The following is a 25,037-nucleotide window of genomic DNA, read 5'->3' as shown; positions in this document are numbered from 1 at the left end:
CTGTCATGGAAAATCCCAGCCAGTTAGTTTAATATCTTTTTTATGCACCCCAAACCCATCCTGTAGGTGGTAGTCAAAGAATTACGGAGGTACGTACATAATGGGTCCATGGACTGGGCTGCAAAGTTTTGATAGCTGAACAAATTAGAGTGGTAATGAACTATTTACATGTTTGTCTGGTCACAATGATAATGAGTTATTCATGCAGGCATGAATTATGTATGAGTGAGGTGATAGTGTTGAATGATGATGAAAGTATTTTCTTTCTTTTTGGGTCACCCTGCCTTGGTGGGAGACAGCCAACTTGTTAAAAAAAAAAAAAAAAAAAAAAAAACATACACGCACATGTACACATACATGTATGTACACAGGTTTAAGGGGTAATGTGTTATTAACAGTGGGCAAAGTCAGAGAACCCAGCCAATGGTAACACTTTGCTTATTTCACATTTTTTTTTTTTTAAGTTTTAGAACTCGAGCACAGGTATATTATCTGTACGTACAGTATGTGACAAAGATTCATTCATGTGGCTTTCATGTAAAGATATGTATAGTTTTCTTCAAATTAAATTTGTTTTTTAATGAGTTTTAGATATTTTTTAATATATGATTATTATTGCAGCCCAATGTCAATGGAGCAAGCAGTGAGGATCCAGTTGTTGGCTGGGGTATGCCTGGTGGCTATGTGTATCAAAAGGCTTATTTGGAGTTCTTTACTTGTCGTGAGAATGTTGATGCTCTCTTGAACATTCTGCCTCTCTTCCCCAGGATCAACTACCACATTTTAAACAAATCTGTAAGTATTTGAATATTTTTTACGAGTCTGGAAAACATTTCTACTCTTAAAGCTGCTTTCTTTGCATTTTTAGATGGACACCCATTAAACATTGAAAGAATCTATTTTTCTTTCAACAAACTAGCCATGTCCCACCAAGGCAGGGTGACTTAAAAACAAAAATGAATGTTTCTTTTTTTTTTTCAACAAGTCAGTCGTCTCCCACCGAGGCAGGGTGACCCAAAAAAGAAAGAAAATCCCCAAAAAGAAAATACTTTCCTCATTCAACACTTTCACCACACTCACACATTATCACTGTTTTTGCAGAGGTGCTCAGAATACAACAGTTTAGAAGCATATACATATAAAGATACACAACATATCCCTCCAAACTGCTAATATCCCAAACCCCTCCATTAAAGTGCAGGCATTGTACTTCCCATTTCCAGGACTCAAGTCCGACTATATGAAAATAACCGGTTTCCCTGAATCCCTTCACTAAATATTACCCTGCTCACACTCCAACAGATCGTCAGGTAGTAGGTTGGTAGACAGCAACCACCCAGGGAGGTACTACCGTCCTGCCAAGTGAGTGTAAAACGAAAGCCTGTAATTGTTTTACATGATGGTAGGATTGCTGGTGTCTTTTGTCTGTCTCATAAATATGCAAGATTACAGGTATGTCTTGCTATTTCTACTTACACTTAGGTCACACTACACATACATGTACACGTTTATTTATACACACTCATCTGAGTTTTCTTTGATTTTATCTTAATGGTTCTTGGTCTTATTACTTTTCCTTTTATACCATGGGGAAGTGGAATAAGAATCTTTCCTCCGTAAGCCATGCATGTTGTAAAAGTCAACTAAAATGCTGGGAACAATGGGCTAGTAACCCCTTTTCCTGTAAAGATTACTAAAAATAATAATAAGAAGAAAAAATGAATGTGTTTCTTTTTAAATTTAGTAATGTATACACGAGAAGGGGTTATTAGTCCCTTGTTCCTGGCATTTTAGTCACCTCTTACCATTCTGTCTCACTTTTTCATGGAGACTAGAGGAAATGAAGAAGAACAAGAACTAAAGATAATCATATATGCGCTATATTGGATGCAAAATTTGCTTTTATTAAATTCAAGAAGTAACCTTTTGTGTAAAAATTATGCATCCCTGTAAGAATTTAGTCGTGAATGACTTAGTAGCATTACTTAAACAAAAACAAAATTGATAGATTAATTCATGTGTTGTCTTCTTTTGATTGTGCACTCTGATTCTTTATTGATTTTTTTAATCCAGACAGATTTCAATTTCTTATCTTTTAATTAACTGAATGACTTTTCTTTTTTATGATTAATATTTTCTAAAGTAATACACATCCATTTATACTCTACATTGATTATTTCACCATAGAGACATCATTACCTAGGTAGTAGGTTGGTAGACAGCAATCAGCCAGGGAGGTACTACTGTCCTGCCAAATGAGTGTAAAACGGAAGCCTGTATTTGTTTTATGTGATGGTAGGATTGCTGGTGTCTTTTTTGTCTCATAAACATGCAAGATTTCAGGTACATCTTGCTACTTCTACTTACACTTAGGTCACACTGCACATGCATGTACAAGCATATACAGTGGACCCCCGCTTAACGATCACCTCCCAATGCGACCAATTATGTAAGTGTATTTATGTAAGTGCGTTTGTACGTGTATGTTTGGGGGTCTGAAATGGACTAATCTACTTCACAATATTCCTTATGGGAACAAATTCGGTCAGTACTGGCACCTGAACATACTTCTGGAATGAAAAAATATCGTTAATCGGGGGTCCACTGTATATGGTTTAGAAAGACACGTAAGCAAACACTGTGACATATTTATTAGAAAACATTTCGGTCCTGGGACCTTGATCACTTCTAACATACAGAGGTAGAAAGACATTATATATAGGCATAGAGTTATGTTAGAAGTGATCAAGGCCCCAGGACCGAAACTTTTTTTAATAAATATATTAGTGTTTGCTTACGTATCTTTGTAAATCAACTTTTTTTTTTTTTTAACAAGTCAGCCGCCTCCCACCGAAGCAGGGTGACCCAAAAAGAAAGAAAATTCCCAAAAAGAAAATACTTTCATCATCATTCAACACTTTCACCTCACTCACACATAATCACTGTTCTTGCAGAGGTACTCAGAACACAACAGTTTAGAAGCATATATGTATAAAGATACACAACATATCCCTCCAAACTGCTAATATCCTGAACCCCTCCTTTAGAGTGCAGGCATTGTACTTCCCATTTCCAGGACTCAAGTATTTATTACCAAGGTTTATACCAAGCATATATATACACACCCCTCTGGGTTTTCTTCTATTTTCTTACTAGTTCTTGCTCTTGTTTATTTCCTCTTATCTCCATGGGGAAGCGGAACAGAATTCTTCCTCTGTAAGCCATGCATGTCATAAGAGGCAACTAAAATGCCAGGAGCTAGGGGCTAGTAACCCCTTCTCCTATATATATTACTAAATTTAAAAGGAGAAACTTTCATTTTTCCTTTTGTGCCACCCTGCCTTGGTGGGATATAGCCAGTGTGTTGAAAGAAGGAGAAAGAAGAGACATCATTAATATTTCTGACTGAAGAAAAATGATCTCAGTCTTTCTTTCAGCATTGATGCATGCTGAATTATGCACCATCTGTTAGAATTAAATTGATTTAATTTCTGCATTCATTTGAATCTCACTGTTTCCTTCTTGCATAATTTTTATTAATTTGTGCTGTTGTGACTGATCCACACAGGTTACACAAATCTGTGTAACAGTCAGAAGTCCCAGAGCATTTACTTTTTTATAGAAAATGACAAAGAACTAGCCATTTCCCACAAAGACAGGTAACCCCCCCCCCCCCCAAAAAAAAAGAACTGCATTCACTATCATTCATCCAGCAGCTGTCTTGCCAGCCCCTCCTTCAGAGAGTACAGACATTCTACTCTCACTCTTGAGGACTCAGTTCTAGCTAATGAGTTTCCCTGAATCTCTTCATAAATGTTATCCTCACATGCATCTAGTGTAAGAACTGTTCACTTGAATTTTTACATTAGCCAATTAAGTTTTAAAGGCTCTGTTTGCTTTCAGGGCTCTGCCGATTTCAGCAACTGTCATAAGCATCGGCCAGTTGCTGTAACATGGGGTGCATTCCCAGGCACTGAGATAATACAACCAACTATAGTGGACCCACTTAGCTTTAAGGCTTGGAAGGTAAAATAGTACATTAATGTATGTTTTCTACAAATCAGAACGGATGTTTTGTGTGTCCTGTCATAAATATAATTTCATTGTATGAAAAACAAAAAGGCACAATACCGTGACTGGAACAATACACAAATAGCCCGCACTAAGGAGAAAGAAACTTATGACAACATTTCATTCCAACTTGGACCATTAAGTAGTTACACACTGTGACTAGTTAGTGGTTCGAGTTGAAATGAAACATCGTCATAAGTTTCTTTCTCCTACGTGTGGGTTATCTGTGTATTCATTGCATGTATCCTGTCATGCCCAGTGTTGTTACTGTTTATATAATGCCTTATTTCATTGAATTTCTTTTTTTCTCTATCTTTTATGAATTACTTTAAAGAAAGCCTGACTGTGGGAGGATGAATCTATTGCTCTAATGTTAAAGTAAATAATTCAGTTAACTTTATTCCTATTGTATCTCCTTTTATTGTAAATGATTTTCATGCAGTTAAGTTACTTAGCTCTTTTAATTTTTAAAGTTTGAATAAGATATTACAAGGACCCCAATAGAAATAAGTCACTTTGTCTGATTTTATTGGGTTATTATATGTAATTTACATTGTCATAATTGTATTTATGTGTACCCGTACCTATATAAACTTATAGAGGAGTGAGTTTCCACTACTTGTGCTGAATGACCCACGTGGATTTAGTGCTTTACATAAATACATTTAAATTACTGTTTGTACTTTAAGACTCCATAAGTGCCTAAATACTGATTTTGGGTAGATAACATCAGAAAAGATTGTCACTTTGACTCGTGAAATCGTAATACAGTAATGTCAATACAAACAAACCACAATTATAATTATAATCATGGGGGAGCGCTAAACCCGTAGGATTATACAGAGCATGTGGGGGATGGAGGGTATTCAGGCTTAATTCAGGGAACTGGAGCATAGATCCAATTCCCTAGATCAAGAGCCTCTCACCAATGTCAAGGAACCTCCCTTGAGGGGTAACAAACCACAAAACTGGTGTGGTTTTACAACTCCCTCACCATGAGTTCAAACTCTACCTGTTTCGTCGTGCCTAAAATTGTTACTTATTCTGGATAAGTTTGCACAACAGTTTACCTAATATTTACCACAGTATGTACACATTACATTAATCCCTATAATGGATTAATGGGGGTGGCAGGTAATGGAAATTGTTTTGTCGAAATAGTAACAATTATGGACAGTTCTGTAACTAGTGGACTTTGTCTTTTGGTTCTGAATCAACTGACCCAGCTGATTTTATTCACTATTTCCAAAGTACGTTTATTGATGGTGCACTTTTCCTGTGAACAGGATAAACTGTTTGAATTGAGGGTTTGAGTTTCAAGGTTGTAGATGTAAGACGTTTAGTGCAAACTAGCCTCAGGCCAGGCTTCAAGATGGTAGAACTCCGGAAACCAGTTACACATGTCACAGGATGGCATCCATTGGTGCAAGGAACATTATCATACTTGGGTGTACTGGAATTATATTTATAAAGAATAACTACCATATTTTACAGCGAACAAGATGCTCCAGTGTCGAGGAGGCCCCCCTCCCTCCAATTCTAATTGCCTAAATTTTGGAAAAAAAGATAAATGGTACTCTGGCCTCCAAGATGCTGGGTAAATTTTCGAAACTTATTTTGAGAAAAAAATAGCATCTTCGATGCTGTAAAATATGGTAAATCTGCATTGTTTATTCAGTACTGCAACTTGGGAGTAATCAGTATTATTATAACTAGTAATGTAATCTGTAGGATTACATTACTAGTCTTTTTCTACGATACCTGGTGTGCGAAAACTACAGAATTATCCTGAATTATTCATTAATTCCCACAGTTACATGCAGGTTAATAACCAGTATTTATATAATATAAGAGTTTTAACTTTAATTTGATCCTAGTCTATTGCATTAAGAGTATTGTCTGATGTGGAATTTTTTTCATTAGTACACAGATAACCAATGTATGGGAGACCGAAGCTTGTGACAATGTTTAAATCCAACTTGGACCATTAACTAGTGTGTGAGTTGGACTGAAACATCATCATAAGTTTGTCTCCTGTGTGTGGGTTGTTTGTGTATTGTTCCAGTCACAGTATTGTGCCTTATTATTTTTTCACTAGTTTTATATTGTATCATAGAAAGGGATTCTAGTGGAAACAAGTTAGAGGATAACACTTTAGTGAAGTGAAATACCACACACCAACAATATGCACAATACACTATTATTTATGAAGCACTAGATGTGCAGGGGTCATTCAGCACATGGAGTGTTGGAAACTTCAATCCTTCATTAACTAACCACCAGACAGAAACACTCCTTCTGCAACCCATCAAGTAACAAATGAATCTCTTTACTGTACAGGACTGGAACACACCATATCAGACTTCTTAATGGTAGGTTCAACAACACTGGCTACTTACAGACTGGTTCACTGACTGATTGTCTTTTGCTGACTTAGTGTTACTTTGGCTACCTTATGTATTTTGCTGATGTAAATTAAATTGGTAGTAGGATGGTATTAAATGCTGACAACTATATGGAAAAGGACTCAAATTCAGACACTTAGGACACCATGTATTTTAAGTGGTCCTTGACAACTTTAAATGTGTGAGAAGCATGAGAGAAAACAGCATATATATAGGGGGATGAGAGAGAAGATAGCTTTAGTACACCATAGTCATTGTGATAGTATTAATATTCGCTGGTAATGATAGTAGTAGTAGAAAGTGCAGTATGCTGGTAGTGTAGAGAAGAGTTTATCTTATTGCTGTATTATGTGACAGTCATGTGATGTCCTAAGATCATATGTATCAAGATTGTGCTCAGGAAACATGTTTTAAGATTGTATGTGTCAAGATTGTGGAAATTTCTAACTTTTTGGACATGGGTATTGGAGGTAGCAGTGAGTGATGTTTAAAGGCAATGACTTTTCCTCAGATGATGTATTCTTTAGTGTTTCTGTGTATGACGTGTGTAGCTGGTGTCTTTCCTGCTGCAGGCATATATTTGTTCATAAAATCTATTTGACAATTTCCTCCTGGTCTTTCCTTCCTGTGGACTTGTAGAGTCCTTACCAAGAAAAAATCCTCCACTTAATGCTCCCCCTAAAGAAATAGGAATTCACATCATCCCGTGTAAGCAGTGTGGAAAAAGCCTACATGGAAAGAGACTGAGAGGGACTTGTTCACTAGAACTTATGAAGACAGATACACCTGCAGCAGGAATGACACTGAGGAACATATCATGTGTTGGAAAGATGCTAAACTGATCCACAGGTAACCAGATTTGAGGTGACATCATTGCCTCTAAGCATCACTCACTGCTTCCTCCATCATTGTTCTTAAAACTGGCAGTTATAATATTTCCACAGACTTGATACATACGATCATAAAGCATGGCATCCAAGACTGCAATGTGATATAACAATAAAATAAAGTCTTCTCCATTTCTAGCATTCTGAATGTACTACAACTCTTTTTATTACCAGTGAATATTAAAACTCTCTCTCCTACCCCTATACATAGCTTGTTTTCTCTGATACTGCTTATGTGCTTGAAGTGATCAAAGTCTCCAGAACTCAGTCATCAATAAAGATGTCCTAAGTGAATGCATTTTTGTCCTTTTCCCTTGCAAATTAAATTCCCTAAACTTATAGATTTGTTTATTACAGTACTGTCTCAGTTGCAAATGCCCAGATGAGAAGAGCATAGCTGTGTTTTCTCTGCATGATTGATAAGAAAAACATGTATGAAATGCAACATAATGGTCAAGCATGCTGGGCCATATAAAATCTTATATGTATTATTTTTAATACATATTATATTCAGGGAAGTGCTAAACCTGTAGGGATCATGCAACACTTGGGTAAGGGAAGGTTAGGATAGTTCCAATTCCTTGGATCAGGAGCCCTTCATCAGGACACCTCCATTCAACGGATTTATATTAAACTATCCATTTTTACTGCTGGTTATTTGAGTTGGGTTACAATTAATCTTATTACAGTACTTCAGAAACTGAAGTTAACACAGGTTATATTATTATTAACAATAATAATAATAATACTTGGTCACTATATTAAATAGCTTGATATAATATAACTGGAAAATGCAAAACCTGTAAGGCTCATTTACTGCTTGAATTAATAATTATAAATAATGTAAGAGAAAAATGTTGTGATATAACAGTAACCAAGGCGATGTGTAGTATATGTGACCAGAGCTATTGCTACTTTAATTTATAGTGACTTTTATACTGATACGGCCATAACATACAGGGTTTACGGTATATTATCTTGTTCTAACACAGCTTTTGTTTGAATCTTTGTATATGTCAGCAATACTCAGGGGCAGCAGCAAGGGGAACAAAGGAAAGCTGAAGCCCAAAAACTACTCTAAATAGTACTAATAATAAAAATAACAAATCTTCATGGGGAAGTAGAGAAGAATTCTTCCTCCATAAGCCATGTGTGTTGTAAGAGGTGACTAAAATGCTGGGAGCAAGGGGCTAGTAACCCTTTCTCTTGTATAAATTACTAAATTTTAAAAAGAAAAGATTTCGTTTTTCCTTTTAGGTCATCCCGCCTTGGTGGGATATGGCCGGTTCATTAAAAAAAATAATATAATAATTTTTTATTTAACACATCGGCCATTTCCCACCAAGGTAGGGTGGCTCAAAAAAGAAAAACTTTCACCATCATTCGCTCCATCACTGTCTTGCCAGAGGTTCCCTTACACTACAGTTATAAAACTGCAACATTAACACCCCTCCTTCAGAGTGAAGACACTGCTCTTCCCATCTCCAGGACTCAAGTCTGGCCTGCCGGTTTCCCTGAATCTCTTCATAAACATTACCCTGCTCACACTCCAACAGCACATCAAATCCTAAAAACCATTTGTCTCCATTCACTCCTATCTAACACACTCTTGCATGCTTGCTGGAAATCCAAGCCCCTCACACACAAAACCTCCTTTACCCCCTCCCTCCAACCTTTCCTAGACTGACCTCTACTCCGCCTTCCCTCCACTACAGATTTATACATTCGAAGTCGTTCTATTTTGTTCCATCCTCTCTACATGTCCAAACCATCTCAACAACCCCTCCTCAGCCCTCTGTATAATAGTTTGGTAATCCTGCACCTCCTCTTAATTTCCAAACTAAGAATTCTCTGCATTATATTCACACCAGAACAAGTCCCCTAGACCTATCATCCAACCAGACTGCCACTCTTGAACCTCTTCTGTATGAAACCTCTGGAGTTGTCCCTGATTATGCCATTTCACCCCACATAGTATTTAGGTTGCATTATCTATAATACTTTACGATCTTGGATGACAAACTAAATCACTCAGACAGTACTACTATTCTTTTGAAATTGATTTCAACACACTACATTTTTAATCAACTTCTATGAATTTGTATGCATGTATATAGTACTCAGCAGGTACAGTTGAGCCCTGCCAAGTTGTGGGACAATTTATATATACAGTTGATGTATGTGTAGGTTACAGAATTGTATTATAGATATTTATGTGCATTCTAGCAGCACTGTGTAACCCTTGTGGGTTTAGCACTTAATTTTTATTGCAATAATAATAATAAAAATAATGACAGGGTGGATAGGGGGGCAATGTGGCAGATGTTGCAAGTGTATGGTGTAGGAGGTAGGTTACTGAAAGCAGTGAAGAGTTTTTACGAGGATAGTGAGGCTCAAGTTAGAGTATGTAGGAAAGAGGGAAATTTTTTCCCAGTAAAAGTAGGCCTTAGACAAGGATGTGTGATGTCACCGTGGTTGTTTAATATATTTATAGATGGGGTTGTAAGAGAAGTAAATGCGAGGGTCTTGGCAAGAGGCGTGGAGTTAAAAGATAAAGAATCACACACAAAGTGGGAGTTGTCACAGCTGCTCTTTGCTGATGACACTGTGCTCTTGGGAGATTCTGAAGAGAAGTTGCAGAGATTGGTGGATGAATTTGGTAGGGTGTGCAAAAGAAGAAAATTAAAGGTGAATACAGGAAAGAGTAAGGTTATGAGGATAACAAAAAGATTAGGTGATGAAAGATTGAATATCAGATTGGAGGGAGAGAGTATGGAGGAGGTGAACGTATTCAGATATTTGGGAGTGGACGTGTCAGCGGATGGGTCTATGAAAGATGAGGTGAATCATAGAATTGATGAGGGAAAAAGAGTGAGTGGTGCACTTAGGAGTCTGTGGAGACAAAGAACTTTGTCCTTGGAGGCAAAGAGGGGAATGTATGAGAGTATAGTTTTACCAACGCTCTTATATGGGTGTGAAGCGTGGGTGATGAATGTTGCAGCGAGGAGAAGGCTGGAGGCAGTGGAGATGTCATGTCTGAGGGCAATGTGTGGTGTGAATATAATGCAGAGAATTCGTAGTTTGGAAGTTAGGAGGAGGTGCGGGATTACCAAAACTGTTGTCCAGAGGGCTGAGGAAGGGTTGTTGAGGTGGTTCGGACATGTAGAGAGAATGGAGCGAAACAGAATGACTTCAAGAGTGTATCAGTCTGTAGTGGAAGGAAGGCGGGGTAGGGGTCGGCCTAGGAAGGGTTGGAGGGAGGGGGTAAAGGAGGTTTTGTGTGCGAGGGGCTTGGACTTCCAGCAGGCATGCTTGAGCGTGTTTGATAGGAGTGAATGGAGACAAATGGTTTTTAATACTTGACGTGCTGTTGGAGTGTGAGCAAAGTAACATTTATGAAGGGATTCAGGGAAACCGGCAGGCCGGACTTGAGTCCTGGAGATGGGAAGTACAGTGCCTGCACTCTGACGGAGGGGTGTTAATGTTGCAGTTTAAAAACTGTAGTGTAAAGCACCCTTCTGGCAAGACAGTGATGGAGTGAATGATGGTGAAAGTTTTTCTTTTTCGGGCCACCCTGCCTTGGTGGGAATCGGCCGGTGTGATAATAAAAAAAAAAAAAAAAATAATAATAATAATAATAATAATATGTGCTTCCTAGCACATCTGTACTGTAAAATAATTTTCCTCTTTTTCTTAAAGGATGAAGCATTTGGCCTCTGGGAAGAACAGTGGGGTAAGCTGTACCTTGAAGAAAGCCGATCACGAGAAATAATCCAGCACATTACCAACAACTACTACCTTGTGAATCTGGTGGATAATGATTATCCAAAGGACTCCTGCCTGTGGGATGTGCTGGAGTCCATGTTTGCGTGGAGAAAGCTCCAGGAGGAGAAATCGGAAGATCAGGAGGAAAATAACATGTGTGTGTGTACCCAGTGAATGGAGAGAGCAAGGAGCAATGTAAAATGTGTTATTTAATGTGCTATTATCTTTTGATGGAAAAATAACTAGTTAGAATTTCCCCTGACAATGTATCTAATTACTGCAGTCAGTCTGTATTTTTAAGCATGGAGTAATCCTGCCTGTAATGATTACCTTTGTACAGTACTTTTTTTATTCTTAATTGTGAAAATATTTTCCACATTTTAATTATCTTAAAATTTAACCATACAGGCAAGTAGGATAGTGTTTAACGAATAAGTTGTGCAGTGTCAGGAACTATAGGATTTGTGGTGTTACTGAAAGTCATATATTACAACGTGTTTGTGTCTATTGCCAAAAAGGCATATCTTTAACTTAATTTATATAATAATGTAGCTTAGAAGACACTGTAACTTAATTTATTTTTAATAACCTATTTTATTTATTGAGAAATAAAGCAGCAAAGCCAGAGTTTTTGTTTTGCTAATATATCCAGAAAATTTAAAGTGAATATAGGAAAGAGTAAGGTGATGAGGATAAAAAAAATTAGGTAATGAAAGATTAGATAACCTGTTGGAGGGAGGGAGAGAGTATGGAGGAGGTAAATGTATTCAGATATTTAGGAGTGGACGTGTCAGCAGATGGGTCTATGATAGATGAGGTGAATCAGAATTGATGGGAAAAAGGTGAGTGGTGCACTGAGGAGTCTGTGGAGACAAAGAACTTTGTCCATGGAAGCAAAGAGGGAAATGTATGAGAATATAGTTATACCAACACTCCTATGTGAATGTGAAGCACGGGTGGTGAATGTTGCAACAAGGAGAAGGCTGGTGGCAGTGGAGATTTCGTGTCTGAGAGCAATGTGTGGCGTGAATGTAATGCAGAAAATTCATAGTTTGGAAATTAGGAGGTGGTGCAGGATTACCAAAACTATTACCCAGAGGGCTGAGGAGGTTGTTGAGGTGGTTTGGACATGTAGAGGGGATGGAACAAAATAGAATAACTTCGAGAGTGTATAAATCTGGAGTGGAGGGAAGGCGGGGTACAGGTCGGCCTAGGAAAGGTAGGAGGGAGGAGGTAAAGGAGGTTTTGTGTGTGAGGGGCTTGGACTTCCAGTAAGCATGCAAGAGCGTGTTAGATAGGAGTGAATGGAGACAAATGGATTTTAGGACTTGACGTGCTGTAGTGTGAGCAGGGTAATGTTTATGAAGGGATTCAGGGAAACCGGCAGGCCGGACTTAGAGTCCTGGAGACGAGAAGTACAGTGCCTGCACTCTGAAGGAGGGGTGTTAATATTGCAGTTTTATAACTGTAGTGTAAGTGCATCTCTGGCAAAACAGTGATGGAGTGAATGATGGTGAAAATTTTTCTTTTTCGGGCCACCCTGCCTTGGTGGGAAACAGCCGATGTATTAATGAATAAAAAAATAATCCAGTCATTTTCAAGTAGTGTTAATTTTTGAATGTCTCTAACATATGGATCTTGAACAGATGGATCTCATTAATTGGATAAGAATTTGGAAATTTGTGCAGCAATATTTTTGTGTGGGGAAATAAGCTGTAATATCTGCACGCCTTTGGCAAGAGAGTGATTGTGTAAATGGTGGTAAAAGTGTTTCATTTTCGGGTAACTCTGCCTTGGTGGGAGACTGCCAATGTGTTAAAAAAAAAAAATTGGTACACAGTCTTAAGTTTCTGGTCCAGTTGGACAAAGATCTTAATAAATTCCTAACTAAATTCAAAGATGGAAGTTTTATTATTATGAATGCATATTATGAATGCATTCTAGTTAAGTTGTAAAGTTTTACTGGAAAATGTTTTATTAACAGTAATTTTTTCAAACTGTTTTTGTATATTTACTCATATCCTTGACTCTTAGTCCAGGAAGAGTTTGTCAGGTTGAGGTGTCCATAATAGACACTTCAACCATTTTGCCCTCTCAATTATTCCAAGGCACTTTACAACCTCTAAACCCACCAGGAAGCACTAAACCAGTAGGGTTTAGCACTCCCCCTAATTAAAAATAAATTATGCCTCTATGAGTTTGTCATTTTTATATCTAAGAATATTTCAAAACATAAATAACAGCACATGAACAAAAATAAATGTCAAATGTTCCTACAATCTTGAATATACAGGCATACGTCGCTAATACGGCAGGTTATGTTCCAGACTGCTGCCGTAAGGCAAATATTGCCTTAAAGTTAATCACAGCCTTTTTTTCACTTGCTGGTACATATAAAAGCCACAGTAGTGCTAGATCTAAAAGCTGATGCAAAAGTAAAAATAATGGAATGTGCGTCAATGCTGAAAACCATCTTATGACCAAGGCAAGCGCTGAAAAATAATTAACATGAAAATAATTGAAGAGCGCCATATTAGTGAAGCACCTTAATGCTAGGTAATCCTGTATAGTACAATAATTAATCACTTAGAATAAACAACTTTAAATAATTTGTGACTAGGCAGTTCTTTGAAGTGACAATTGAAGAATAATTTCCATAAACCTTCTACAGTTGGGTGTTAGCAAGGTAACTTTTATGAAGAGATTCCCCTCAAGGAAGGTTCCTTGATGTTGGTGAGGGGCTCTTGATTTAGGGAATTGGATCTGTGCTCCAGTTCCCCGAATTAAGCCTGAATGCCTTCCACATCCTTCCCCCCAGGTGCTGTATAATCCTCCGGGTTTAGCGCTTCCCCCTTGATTATAATAATAATAATAATATGAAGAGATTCAGGATTACCAGTGAGCTGGACTTGAGTCCTGGAGGTGGGAAGGGCAGTATCTGCACTCAGAAGGAAGGTAATGTGAATTGTGATGTCAGCACACTTCTGGAAAGACAATGATTGAATGTATGATGGTGAATATATTTTCTTTGGATCATCCTGTCTTGGCAGGAGACATCTATTGATGTAAAAACAAAAAACAAAATGTATACATATACGGGTTGGCCATCACTAATCCGGCAATCAGTTTTCCGGGTCCATCAACAATCTGGCACTAATTTTGGCTAGCGTAATTTCAAATTTCATCATTATACTGACTCAGAAATTGTGCAGATGGTTGTAAATCCACAGCAGCAAGCCAGTGGAGGAGAAAGCAGTGATGAAAATGAGGAAGATGTAGCAGAGTCTATTGATTGGTTAATTAAGTGTATTCTAACCTAATCACACTGTAATCTGGCAAACTCACTAATCCTGCACACTACAGGTTCCAACGATGCCGGATTAGTGATGGCCGACCTGTACATGTATATACTGTATATGTATGCCAAGTGTAGTATGATCCATGCAGTTGTAGGTTTTGTTTGTGAATGTACAGCAACAATACAGTAGTAATGCATCTTTAACTAGAAGTCTGTTATTCATTATATGATTTAGCAGGACTTCTGATCCAAAGAAGTGCAGCCACTCTCCTCTTAGATCGAATCTGACAGCTTCCTACTGTCCAGGTGTTATATGACCACTTACTAGTTTAGAGCTTTCTCATTAATCATAAGTCGCAATATAACATTTCAGGAAGCAACATAGTACAGCACTGTACTCTGGATTTCAAATTTTATTCCAGCTTGGCTGTAGTTGTTATTGCATTAGGTTTACCATTTTGGATGGCTTCTCAGAGTATAAATGATTATGGCACAATACCGTGACTGGAACAATACACAAATAACCCGCACATAGGAGAGAGAAACTTATGCCTGACATCTCGGTCTGACTTTGACTATTTACTAGCCACAGAAACATCATCAAAAGTTTCTGTCTTCTATGTGCTGGTTATTCGTATATGCCTCTCAAGGGAGGTTCCTTGATGCTGATGAGGGGCTCTTGGTCTAGGGAATTGGATACGTGCTCCAGTTCCTTGAACTGAGCCTGAATACCTTCCATTCCCCACATGCGCTGTATAATCCTATGGGTTTAGCACTCCCCCATGACTAAAATAATAATATTCATATATGGATCATAGTACTTGTAGCTCAACTCACAACCAAAGAACTCAGATTCAGTCTCAGGTTATGGTAGATCTGTGGACAAGTTTAACACTTAATGCTTCAGGTCATCGAGTATTTTACAGATACCGAGGAGTTAGTTGACGGGTGAGAATCACATCCAGGGAAAGAACCTAAGAATCCCAACAGAAGTAAGCTACACTGCTTGGCTTTCTGGGGTTATTAAGCTTCCCTGAAATGTTCTGCATAACCAGGAACTTTCCCTGTGTAATATTAAATGTTATCCAATTCTGTGAAAACTATGACATACCATATGTGGAAATAAAGTATTATCATTATTATTATTATTATTGTTATTATTATATGAGTCAGTCACTGTATGATCCTTGTGGGTTTAGTGCTTAGTTTTGATTATAATAATTATATGAGTCGGTAAAACAAAAGTGAGAGCCAGAAGTCTTTAGGAGGGTACCATTCAAGGGAAAGTTTTTTGATATCAGAAGCTGTATGACCCTTGTGGGTCATAATAATTTGATATCAGCGAGAGTTCTTGATTCAAGGAATTGGAGCTCCACTTCCCTATACCTTAAAGCCTTAAATATGTACTCACTGGAGTGGAAGAGAGAGAGATACAAGATAATATGTACCTGAAAAGTACTCAAGGGCCTGGTCCCAAATTGCCATAACATACTGGAGCGAGAGATATGGGAGGTAGTGCAAAATAACCCAGTGAAAAGTAGAGGTGTTTTGTGCACAATAAGAGAACATTGTGTCAACATTCATGGCCCCAGATTATTCAACATCTTACCAGAAGATATCAGAAACGCTGCTGGAGCAAGTGCAGAAGTCTGCAAGAGGATATTGGATAAGTATCTTCACCAGGTGCCAGATTGACCAGGCTGTGATGGATATATCAGTGTTGCATGACCCTAGTGGTTTAGTGCTTAGTTTTGATTATAATAACAAAGTGATGGATATGTGGGGCAGTGGGCTTCCAGCAGCAACAGCCTGGGTTGATCAAGCAATCGCCAGATTAGCCTGGCCCATGACTGGGCTCCGGGAGTAGAAAAACTGATGACCCAAAATAATAATATAATAATAATATCTTTATTTTTACAAGTACATGTACAAGGTATATAGGCCTAGCTGACATCAATGACATACTACTGTACTATATAGAAAGTCCCTTGTTATGCAGAGTATTTCGGGCATATTAGGTCAGTTTTGTCCTAGGAGGCAACCTAGACCAGTCCACTAACACCCAGGTACCTCTTTTACTGATGGGTGAACACAGACAGCAGGTATCTTAAGAACATAAGAAAGAAGGAACACTGCAACAGGCCTACTGACTTATGTGAGGCAGGTCCAATTTTCCCATCAGCTTAAGCCAATGCCTTGACCTAGTGAGGTCAGACACATCACTTAGGGGAGGAACACGGCATATGACCTAGTAACACAAACTAGTCAGGTCCAACTCACACCCACCCACACCCACCCACACCCACTCAAGTATTTATCCAACCTATTTTTAAAACTACACAACGTCTTAGCTTCTATGATGGTACTCGGGAGTTTGTTCTACTCATCCACAACTCTATTACCAAACCAGTATTTTCCCATATCCTTCCTGAATCTGATTTTTTCGAACTCCAGCCCTCAGTGTGTGAGCTGAGTGCTCTGGCGATTGAACTGTGGTACACCGTAACAGGAGAAACTTGTGGAGATGTTTCAGTCCGAAACATCATAAGTTTCAGTCATCTACATATGTGCGGGTTATTTGTGTATTGTTCCAGTCATGGAACAATACATTATGACTCCTACGAGTTCAGTGCTGCCCCATGAACGAAGAACTTTTTCTCTAGCCATAAGAATTTTTTTTTCTGGGAATATAATAAAAATAATACAATACAGGATAATATAGCATGATACAGGATAATACAGTATAATACAACATGATACAATGTAATACTGCATCATACAATATAGAGGATAATACAATACCTGAAGTTTACCTGGAGAGAGTTCCGGGGGTCAATGCCTCCGCAGCCCGGTCTGTGACCAGGCCTCCTGGTGGATCAGAGCCTGATCAGCCATGCTGTTACTGCTGGTTGCACGCAATCCAATGTACGAGCCACAGCCCATCTGGTCAGGTACCGACTTTAGGTGCTTGTCCAGTGCCTGCTTGAAGACTGCCAGGGGTCTATTGGTAATCCCCCTTATGTATACTGGGAGGCAGTTGAACAGTCTTGGGCCCCTGACACTTATTTTATTGTCTCTTAACGTGCTAGTGACACCCCTGCTTTTGCATATAACATAATACAGTATAATACAGGATGATACAGTATAACATAATACAATATAATACAGCATAATACAATATAAATGATAGGAGTGGTCCAGCTCCTTACTGAGTGGCAGATACTTGTCTTATAGCTAAATTCATGTACCTGGCTGAGGGTGCAAGGTCCAACTCTAGCTCTTGGCCCTTTCTTTTTAGCTGCAGGTGTGTGTGTACGCACCTACATGTGGCTGCAGGGGTCAAGTCTTAGTTCCTGGCCCTATCTCTCTACTTGCCACTTGCCAGAGCTACTCCTAGTCTCACGAGCCCTATCGTACCTGAGCTTAAAACTGTAAGAATAATAACAATAGAAGAATAAGACGCATATGCAACAGTTGGGTATCTTTACTGATTAAACGTTATGCCTACACAGTAGACTTCTTCAGTCAAATACAAAGGGGGCAGTTGTAGCGAAAATAAAGATGATGTAGTCAGTCCATCAACCTTGGGGAAGAAGCATTTGAGGTGGTCAGTCCCTCAGTCTGGATATTGTTCCAGACCATGAAACTGAACTTGTCCAGGCTGAGGGACTAACCACCTCAAATACTTCTTCTCCAAGGTTGATAGACTGATAACATCATCTTTATTTCACTACTACTGCTTCCTTGACATTTGACTGAAGAAACCTACTGTGTAGGCGAAACGTTTCAACAATAAAGATACCCAACTGTTGCACATGAAACATTTTCAACTTGTCGGTATATTCTACCAATATCAACAATATTAACAATAACGTGAGATTTTACAACACCTAACTGGAAGTTTTTTCAATAAAATTCTCAAGCGTTCGTCACAAAACCATCAACAATACGACTGTGAAAAAGAGTAATACGAAATTTATTCTCAGGAGTGAAAGTATGATCACCAGGATCACTGGATCTTATAAAGTGAGATGAACTTTTAACCGGAGCGTAAAAACAAGAACTGATTCCTGACCTGAGACGCTGGTAAACCTGTTATATAGTATTTATGTAAGAGACCATACAATAAGTGTCAGGGGCCCGAGACTGTTCAACTGCCTCCCAGCACACATAAGGGGGATTACCAACAGACCCCTGGCAGTCTTCAAGCTGGCACTGGACAAGCACCTAAAGTCAATTCCTGATCAGCCGGGCTGTGGCTCGTACGTTGGTTTGCGTGCAGCCAGCAGCAACAGCCTGGTTGATCAGGCGCTGATCCACCAGGAGGCCTGGTCACAGACCGGGCCGCGGGGACATTGACCCCCGAAACTCTCTCCAGGTAAACTCCAGGTAAGACAAGGATCTGGAGGGCAAATACTGGCAAGTGATTCAATGAGAGACAGAGAGAGCGAGAGAGAGAGAGAGAAAGAGAGAGAGAGAGAGAGAGAGAGAGAGAGAGAGAGAGAGAGAGAGAGAGAGAGAGAGAGAGAGAGAGAGAGAGAGAGAGAGAGAGAGAGAGAGAGAGAGAGAGAGAGAGAGAGTTATTTGTACTAGGAGGGGTAAATGGAGGCAGAGACAGGGTCATGCTTCACTTGATGGCTGGTCAGCGGAACAATGGCCGCTACTTCGGTCATGCTCAGTGAGCTCTGGAACAGCTGCTGTGCGTGAGGGTATGTAATGTGTGCTCACAAACACAAACACAAACATACAAACACACACACACACACACAGGGGAGACATGATAGCGACATACAAAATACTGCGTGAAATAGATAAGGCGAACAGAGACAGTATGTTCCAGAGATGGGACACAGAAACAAGGGGTCACAATTGGAGGATGAAGTCTCAGATGAGTCAAAGGGATGTTAGGAAGTATTTCTTCAGTCATAGAGTAGTCAGGAAGTGGAATAATAGTCTGGCAAGTGATGTAGTGGAGGCAGGAACTATACATAGTTTTAAGACGAGGTATGATAAAGCTCATGGAGCAGGGGGAGAGAAGACCTAGTAGCAATCAGTGAAGAGGAAGGGCCAGGAGCTATGCATCGACCCCTACAATCACAATTAGGTGAGTATAAACACACACACACATGCACGTGCACACACGTGTTCTTGGTATATGTGAACGACATAACTGAAGGGATAGACTCAGAAGTGTCCTTGTTTGCAGATGATGTGAAGTTAATGAGAAGAATCAAATCGGACGAGGATCAGGCAGGACTACAAAGAGACCTGGACAGGCTACAAGCCTGGTCCAGCAACTGGCTCCTTGAATTTAACCCTGCCAAATGCAAAGTCATGAAGATTGGGGAAGGGCAAAGAAGACCGCAGACACAATATAGTTCAGACGGCCAAAGTCTGCAAACCTCACTCAAGGAAAAAGATCTGGGGGTGAGTATAACACCGAGCATATCTCCTGAGGCGCACATCAATCAGATAACTGCTGCAGCATACGGGCGCCTGGCAAACCTACGGATAGCGTTCCGATACCTCAGTAAGGATTCGTTCAAGACTCTGTATACCATTTACGTCAGGCCCATACTGGAGTATGCAGCACCAGTTTGGAATCCACACCTCGTCAAGCACGTCAAGAAATTAGAGAAAGTGCAAAGGTTTGCAACAAGACTAGTCCCAGAGCTACGGGGATTGTCCTACGAAGAAAGGTTGAGGGAAATCGGCCTGACGACACTGGAGGCAAGGAGGGTCAGGGGAGACATGATAACGACATATAAAATACTGCGCGGAATAGATGAGGTGGACAAAGACGGGATGTTCCAGAGATGGGACACAGACACAAGAGGTCACAATTGGAAGTTGAAGACTCAGATGAATCAAAGGGATGTTAGAAAGTATTTCTTCAGTCAAAGAATAGTCAAGCCGTGGAATAGCCTAGAAAGTGAAGTAGTGGAGGCGGGAACCATACATAGCTTTAAGGCGAGGTATGATAAAGCTCATGGAGCAGGGAGAGAGAGGACCTAGTAGCAATCAGTGAAGAGGCGGGGCCAGGAGCTATGAATCGACCCCTGCAACCACAAATAGGTGAGTACAAATAGGTGAGTACACACACACACACACACACACTGGTGGGGCGAGACAACATCTCTCCGTGCGTCCTTAGAGAGGGAGCAGAGATGCTGTGTGTGCCATTAACAAAGATCTTCAACACATCCATTGAAACTGGGCAACTCCCCGAGGTATGGAAGATGGCAAATGTAGTCCCAATTTTTAAAAAAAGGAAACAGACACGAGGCATTAAACTACAGACCTGTATCACTAACGTGTATAGTATGCAAAGTCACGGAGAAGATCATCAGGAGGAGAGTGGTGGAGCACCTGGCAAGAAACAAGCGTATAATCGACAACCAGCACGGTTTCAGGGAAGGAAAATCCTGTGTCACAAACCTACTGGAGTTTTATGACAAGGTGACAGAAGTAAGACAAGAGAGAGAGGGGTGGATAGACTGCATTTTCTTGGACTGCAAGAAGGCCTTTGGCACAGTTCCTCACACGAGGTTACTGCAAAAGCTAGAGGATCAGGCACACATAACAGGAAAGGCACTGCAATGGATCAGAGAATATCTGACAGGGAGGCAACAACGAGTCATGGTACGTGACGAGGTGTCAGAGTAGGCGCCTGTGACAAGCGGGGTTCCACAGGGGTCAGTCCTAGGACCTGTGCTGTTTTTGGTACATGTGAATGACATAACGGAAGGGATAGACTCAGAAGTGTCCTTGTTTGCAGATGATGTGAAGTTAATGAGGAGAATGAAATCAGTCGAGGATCAGGCAGGACTACAAAGAGACCTGGACAGGCTACAAGCCTGGTCCAGCAACTGGCTCTTTGAATTTAACCCCACCAAATGTAAAGTCATGAAGATCGGGGAAGGGTAAAGATGACCGCAGACACAGGATAGTCTAGGTGGACAAAGACTGCAAACCTCACTCAAGGAAAATGATCTTGGGGTGAGTATAATACCGAGCATATCTCCTGAAGCGCACATCGATCAGATAACTGCTGCAGCATACGGGCGCCTGGCAAACCTAAGGATAGCGTTCCGATTCCTCAGTAAGAAATCGTTCAAGACTCTGTATACCGTGTATGTCAGGCCCATACTGGAGTATGCAGCACCAGTCTGGAATCCACACCTGGTCAAGCACGTCAAGAAATTAGAGAAAGTGCAAAGGTTAGCAACAAGACTAGAGGTTTGATAAAGCTCATGGAGCACGGAGAGGACCCAGTAGCAGTCAGAGAAGAGGCGGGGCCAGGAGCTATGAATCGACCCCTGGAACCACAAATAGGTGAGAACAAATAGGTGAGTACACACACACAAGACGGGATGTTCTAGAGAAGGGACACAGACACAAGAGGTCACAATTGGAAGTTGAAGACTCAGATGAATCAAAGGGATGTTAGGAAGTATTTCTTCAGTCATAGAGTAGTCAGGCCGTGGAATAGCCTAGAAAGTGAAGTAGTGGAGGCGGGAACCATACATAGTTTTAAGGCGAGGTATGATAGAGCTCATGGGGCAGGGAGAGAGAGGACCTATCAGCAATCAGCGAAGAGGAGGGGCCAGGAGCTGTGAATCGACCCCTGCAACCACAAATAGGTGAATACACACACACACACACACAGTCGCCCAGAGCATATTAGTTTTCAAACAGGACGAACAAGCCAGGTAGAACAAGCCAGGTAGAACAAGCCAGGTAGAACAAGCCAGGTAGAACAAGCCAGGTAGAACAAGCCAGGTAGAACAAGCCAGGTAGAACAAGCCAGGTAGAACAAGAAAGCTAGAACAAGACAGAACAAGCCAGGTAGAACAAGCCAGGAAGAACAAGACAGGTAGAACAAACCAGGTAGAACAAGAAAGCTAGAACAAGACAGATAGAACAAGCCAGATAGAACAAGACAGTTAGAACAAGCCAGGTAGAACAAGACAGGTAGAACAAGCCAGGTAGAACAAACCAGGTAGAACAAGGCAGGTAGAACAAGGCAGGTAGAAAAAACCAGGTAGAACAAGCCAGGTAGAACAAGGTAGGTAGAACAAGGCAGGTAGAACAAGGCAGGTAGAAAAAACCAGGTAGAACAAGCCAGGTAGAACAAGCCAGGTAGAACGAGTCACGTAGAACAAGCCAAGTACAACAAGCCAGGTAGAACAAGCCAGGTAGAACAAGCCAGGTAGAACAAGTCAGGTAGAACAAGCCAGGTAGAACAAGCCAGGTAGAACAAGCCAAGTAGAACAAGCCAGGTAGAACAAGACCGGTAGAACAAGCCAGGTAGAACAAGCCAGGTAGAACAAGCCAGGTAGAACAAGCCAGGTAGAACAAGCCAAGTAGAACAAGCCAGGTAGAACAAGCCAAGTAGAACAAGCCAGGTAGAACAAGACAGGTAGAACAAGCCAGGTAGAACAAGCCAAATAGAACAAGCCAGGTAGAACAAGCCAAGTAGAACAAGCCAGGTAGAACAAGACAGGTAGAACAAGCCAGGTAGAACAAACCAGGTAGAACGAGTCAGGTAGAACAAGCCAGGTAGAACAAGCCAGGTAGAACAAACCAGGTAGAACGAGTCAGGTAGAACAAGCCAGGTAGAACAAGACAGGTAGAACAAGCCAAGTAGAACAAACCAGGTAGAACAAGCCATGTAGAACAAGCCAGGTAGAACAAGACAGGTAGAACAAGCCAGGTAGAACAAGCCAGGTAGAACAAGCCAGGTAGAACAAGCCAGGTAGAACAAGCCATGTAGAACAAGCCAGGTAGAACAAGTCAGGTAGAACAAGGAAGGTAGAACAAGCCAGGTACATCAAGCCAGGTAGAACAAGCCAGGTAGAACAAGCCAGATAGGACAAGTCAGGTAGAACAAGCCAGGTAGAACAAGCCAGGTAGAACAAGCCAGATAGAACAAGTCAGGTAGAACAAGGCAGGTAGAACAAGGCAGGTAGAACAAGCCAGGTAGAACAAGCCAGGTAGATAAAGCCAGGTAGAACAAGCCAGGTAGAACAAGCCAGGTAGAACAAGCCAGGTAGAACAAGTCAGGTAGAACAAGGCAGGTAGAACAAGCCAGGTAGAGCAAGCCAGGTAGATCAAGCCAGATAGAACGAGGCAGGTAGAACAAGCCAGGTAGAACAAGGCAGGTAGATCAAGCCAGATAGAACGAGTCAGGTAGAGCAAGCCAGGTAGAACAAGTCAGGTAGAACAAGTCAGGTAGAACAAGCCAGGTAGAACAAGCCAGGTAGAAGAAGCCAGGTAGAAGAAGCCAGGTAGAACAAGGCAGGTAGAACAAGCCAGGTAGAACAAGCCAGGTAGATCAAGCCAGGTAAAACAAGCCAGGTAGAACAAGCCAGAGAGAACAAGTCAGGTAGAACAAGCCAGGTAGAACAAGCAAGGTAGAACAAGTCAGATAGAACAAGCCAGGTAGAACAAGCCAGGTAGAACAAACTAGGTAGAACGAGCCAGGTAGAACAAGCCAGGTAGAAAACGTCAGGTAGAACAAGTCAGGTAGAACAAGCCAGGTAGAACAAGCCAGGTAGAACAAGCCAGATAGAACAAGCCAGGAAGAACAAGCCAGGTAGAACAAACTAGGTAGAACAAGCCAGGTAGAACAAGGCAGGTAGAACAAGCCAGGTAGAACAAACTAGGTAGAACGAGCCAGGTAGAACAAGCCAGGTAGAAAAAGCCAGGTAGAACAAACTAGGTAGAACAAGACAGGTAGAACAAGCCAGGTAGAACAAGCCAAGTAGAACAAGCCAAGTAGAACAAGCCAGGTAGAACAAGCCAGGTAGAACAAATTAGGTAGAACAAGCCAGGTAGAACAAGCCAGGTAGAACAAATTAGGTAGAACAAGCCAGGTAGAACAAACCATGTAGAACAAGCCAAGTAGAACAAGCCAGGTAGAAAAAGCCAGGTAGAACAAATTAGGTAGAACAAGCCAGGTAGAACAAGCCAAGTAGAACAAGCCAGGTAGAACAAACTAGGTATAACAAACTAGGTAGAACAAACCAGGTAGAACAAGCCAGGTAGAACAAGCCAGGTTGAACAAGCCAGGTAGAACAAGCCAGGTAGAACAAGCCAGGTAGAACAAGCCAGGTAGAACAAGCCAAGTAGAACAAACCAGGTAGAACAAACCAGGTAGAACAAGCCAAGTAGAACGAACCAGGTAGAACAAACTAGGTAGAACAAGCCAGGTAGAACAAGCCAGGTAGAACAAACTAGGTGGAACAGCCAGTAGAACAAGGCCAGGTAGAACAAGCCGGGTAGAACAAACTAGGTAGAACAAGCCAGGTGAAGAAGCCAGGCAGAACAAGCCAGTAGAACAAACTAGGTAGAACAAACCAGGTGAACAAACCAGTAGAACAAGCCAGGTAGAGATAAACCAGGTAGACAAACTAGGTAGAACAAGCCAGGTGGGAACAAGCCCGGAGGTAGAACAAGCCAGGTAGAACAAGCCAGGTAGAACAAAGGCCAGGTAGAACAAGCCAGGTAGAACAAGCCAGGTAGACAAGCCAGGTAGAACAAGCCAGGGTAGAAGACCAGGTAGAACAAATGCAAGTAGACAAGCCATTAGAACAAACTAGGTAGAAC

General features: G+C 40.7%; 2 protein-coding genes across 5 annotated transcripts in view; one reads left to right on the top strand and one right to left on the bottom strand.

The window, feature by feature from the left end:
- Window positions 1-11,755, top strand: part of LOC128703779 (methylenetetrahydrofolate reductase (NADPH)) — a 43,790-nt gene extending 32,035 nt beyond the window's left edge. For 3 of the 4 annotated variants that reach the window (XM_053798599.2, XM_053798600.2, XM_053798601.2), the window contains exons 12-14: window positions 622-795; window positions 3,904-4,026; window positions 11,063-11,755. In XM_053798599.2, the coding sequence (XP_053654574.1) occupies window positions 622-795; window positions 3,904-4,026; window positions 11,063-11,302 (537 nt within the window). In that variant the 3' untranslated portion in view covers window positions 11,303-11,755. Of the gene's footprint in view, window positions 1-621; window positions 796-3,903; window positions 4,027-6,411; window positions 6,444-11,062 lie in introns of those variants that run through there. The other variant, XM_053798602.2, reaches the window with a different exon arrangement.
- Window positions 1-25,037, bottom strand: part of LOC128703785 (non-lysosomal glucosylceramidase) — a 291,380-nt gene that overhangs the window by 199,732 nt on the left and 66,611 nt on the right. The gene's annotated exons all lie outside the window — the stretch shown is intronic.

This window comes from Cherax quadricarinatus, chromosome 87 (genome assembly GCF_038502225.1).
Source record: "Cherax quadricarinatus isolate ZL_2023a chromosome 87, ASM3850222v1, whole genome shotgun sequence".
NCBI lineage: Eukaryota > Metazoa > Arthropoda > Malacostraca > Decapoda > Parastacidae > Cherax > Cherax quadricarinatus.
This window is presented reverse-complemented; position numbering and strand designations above follow the sequence as displayed.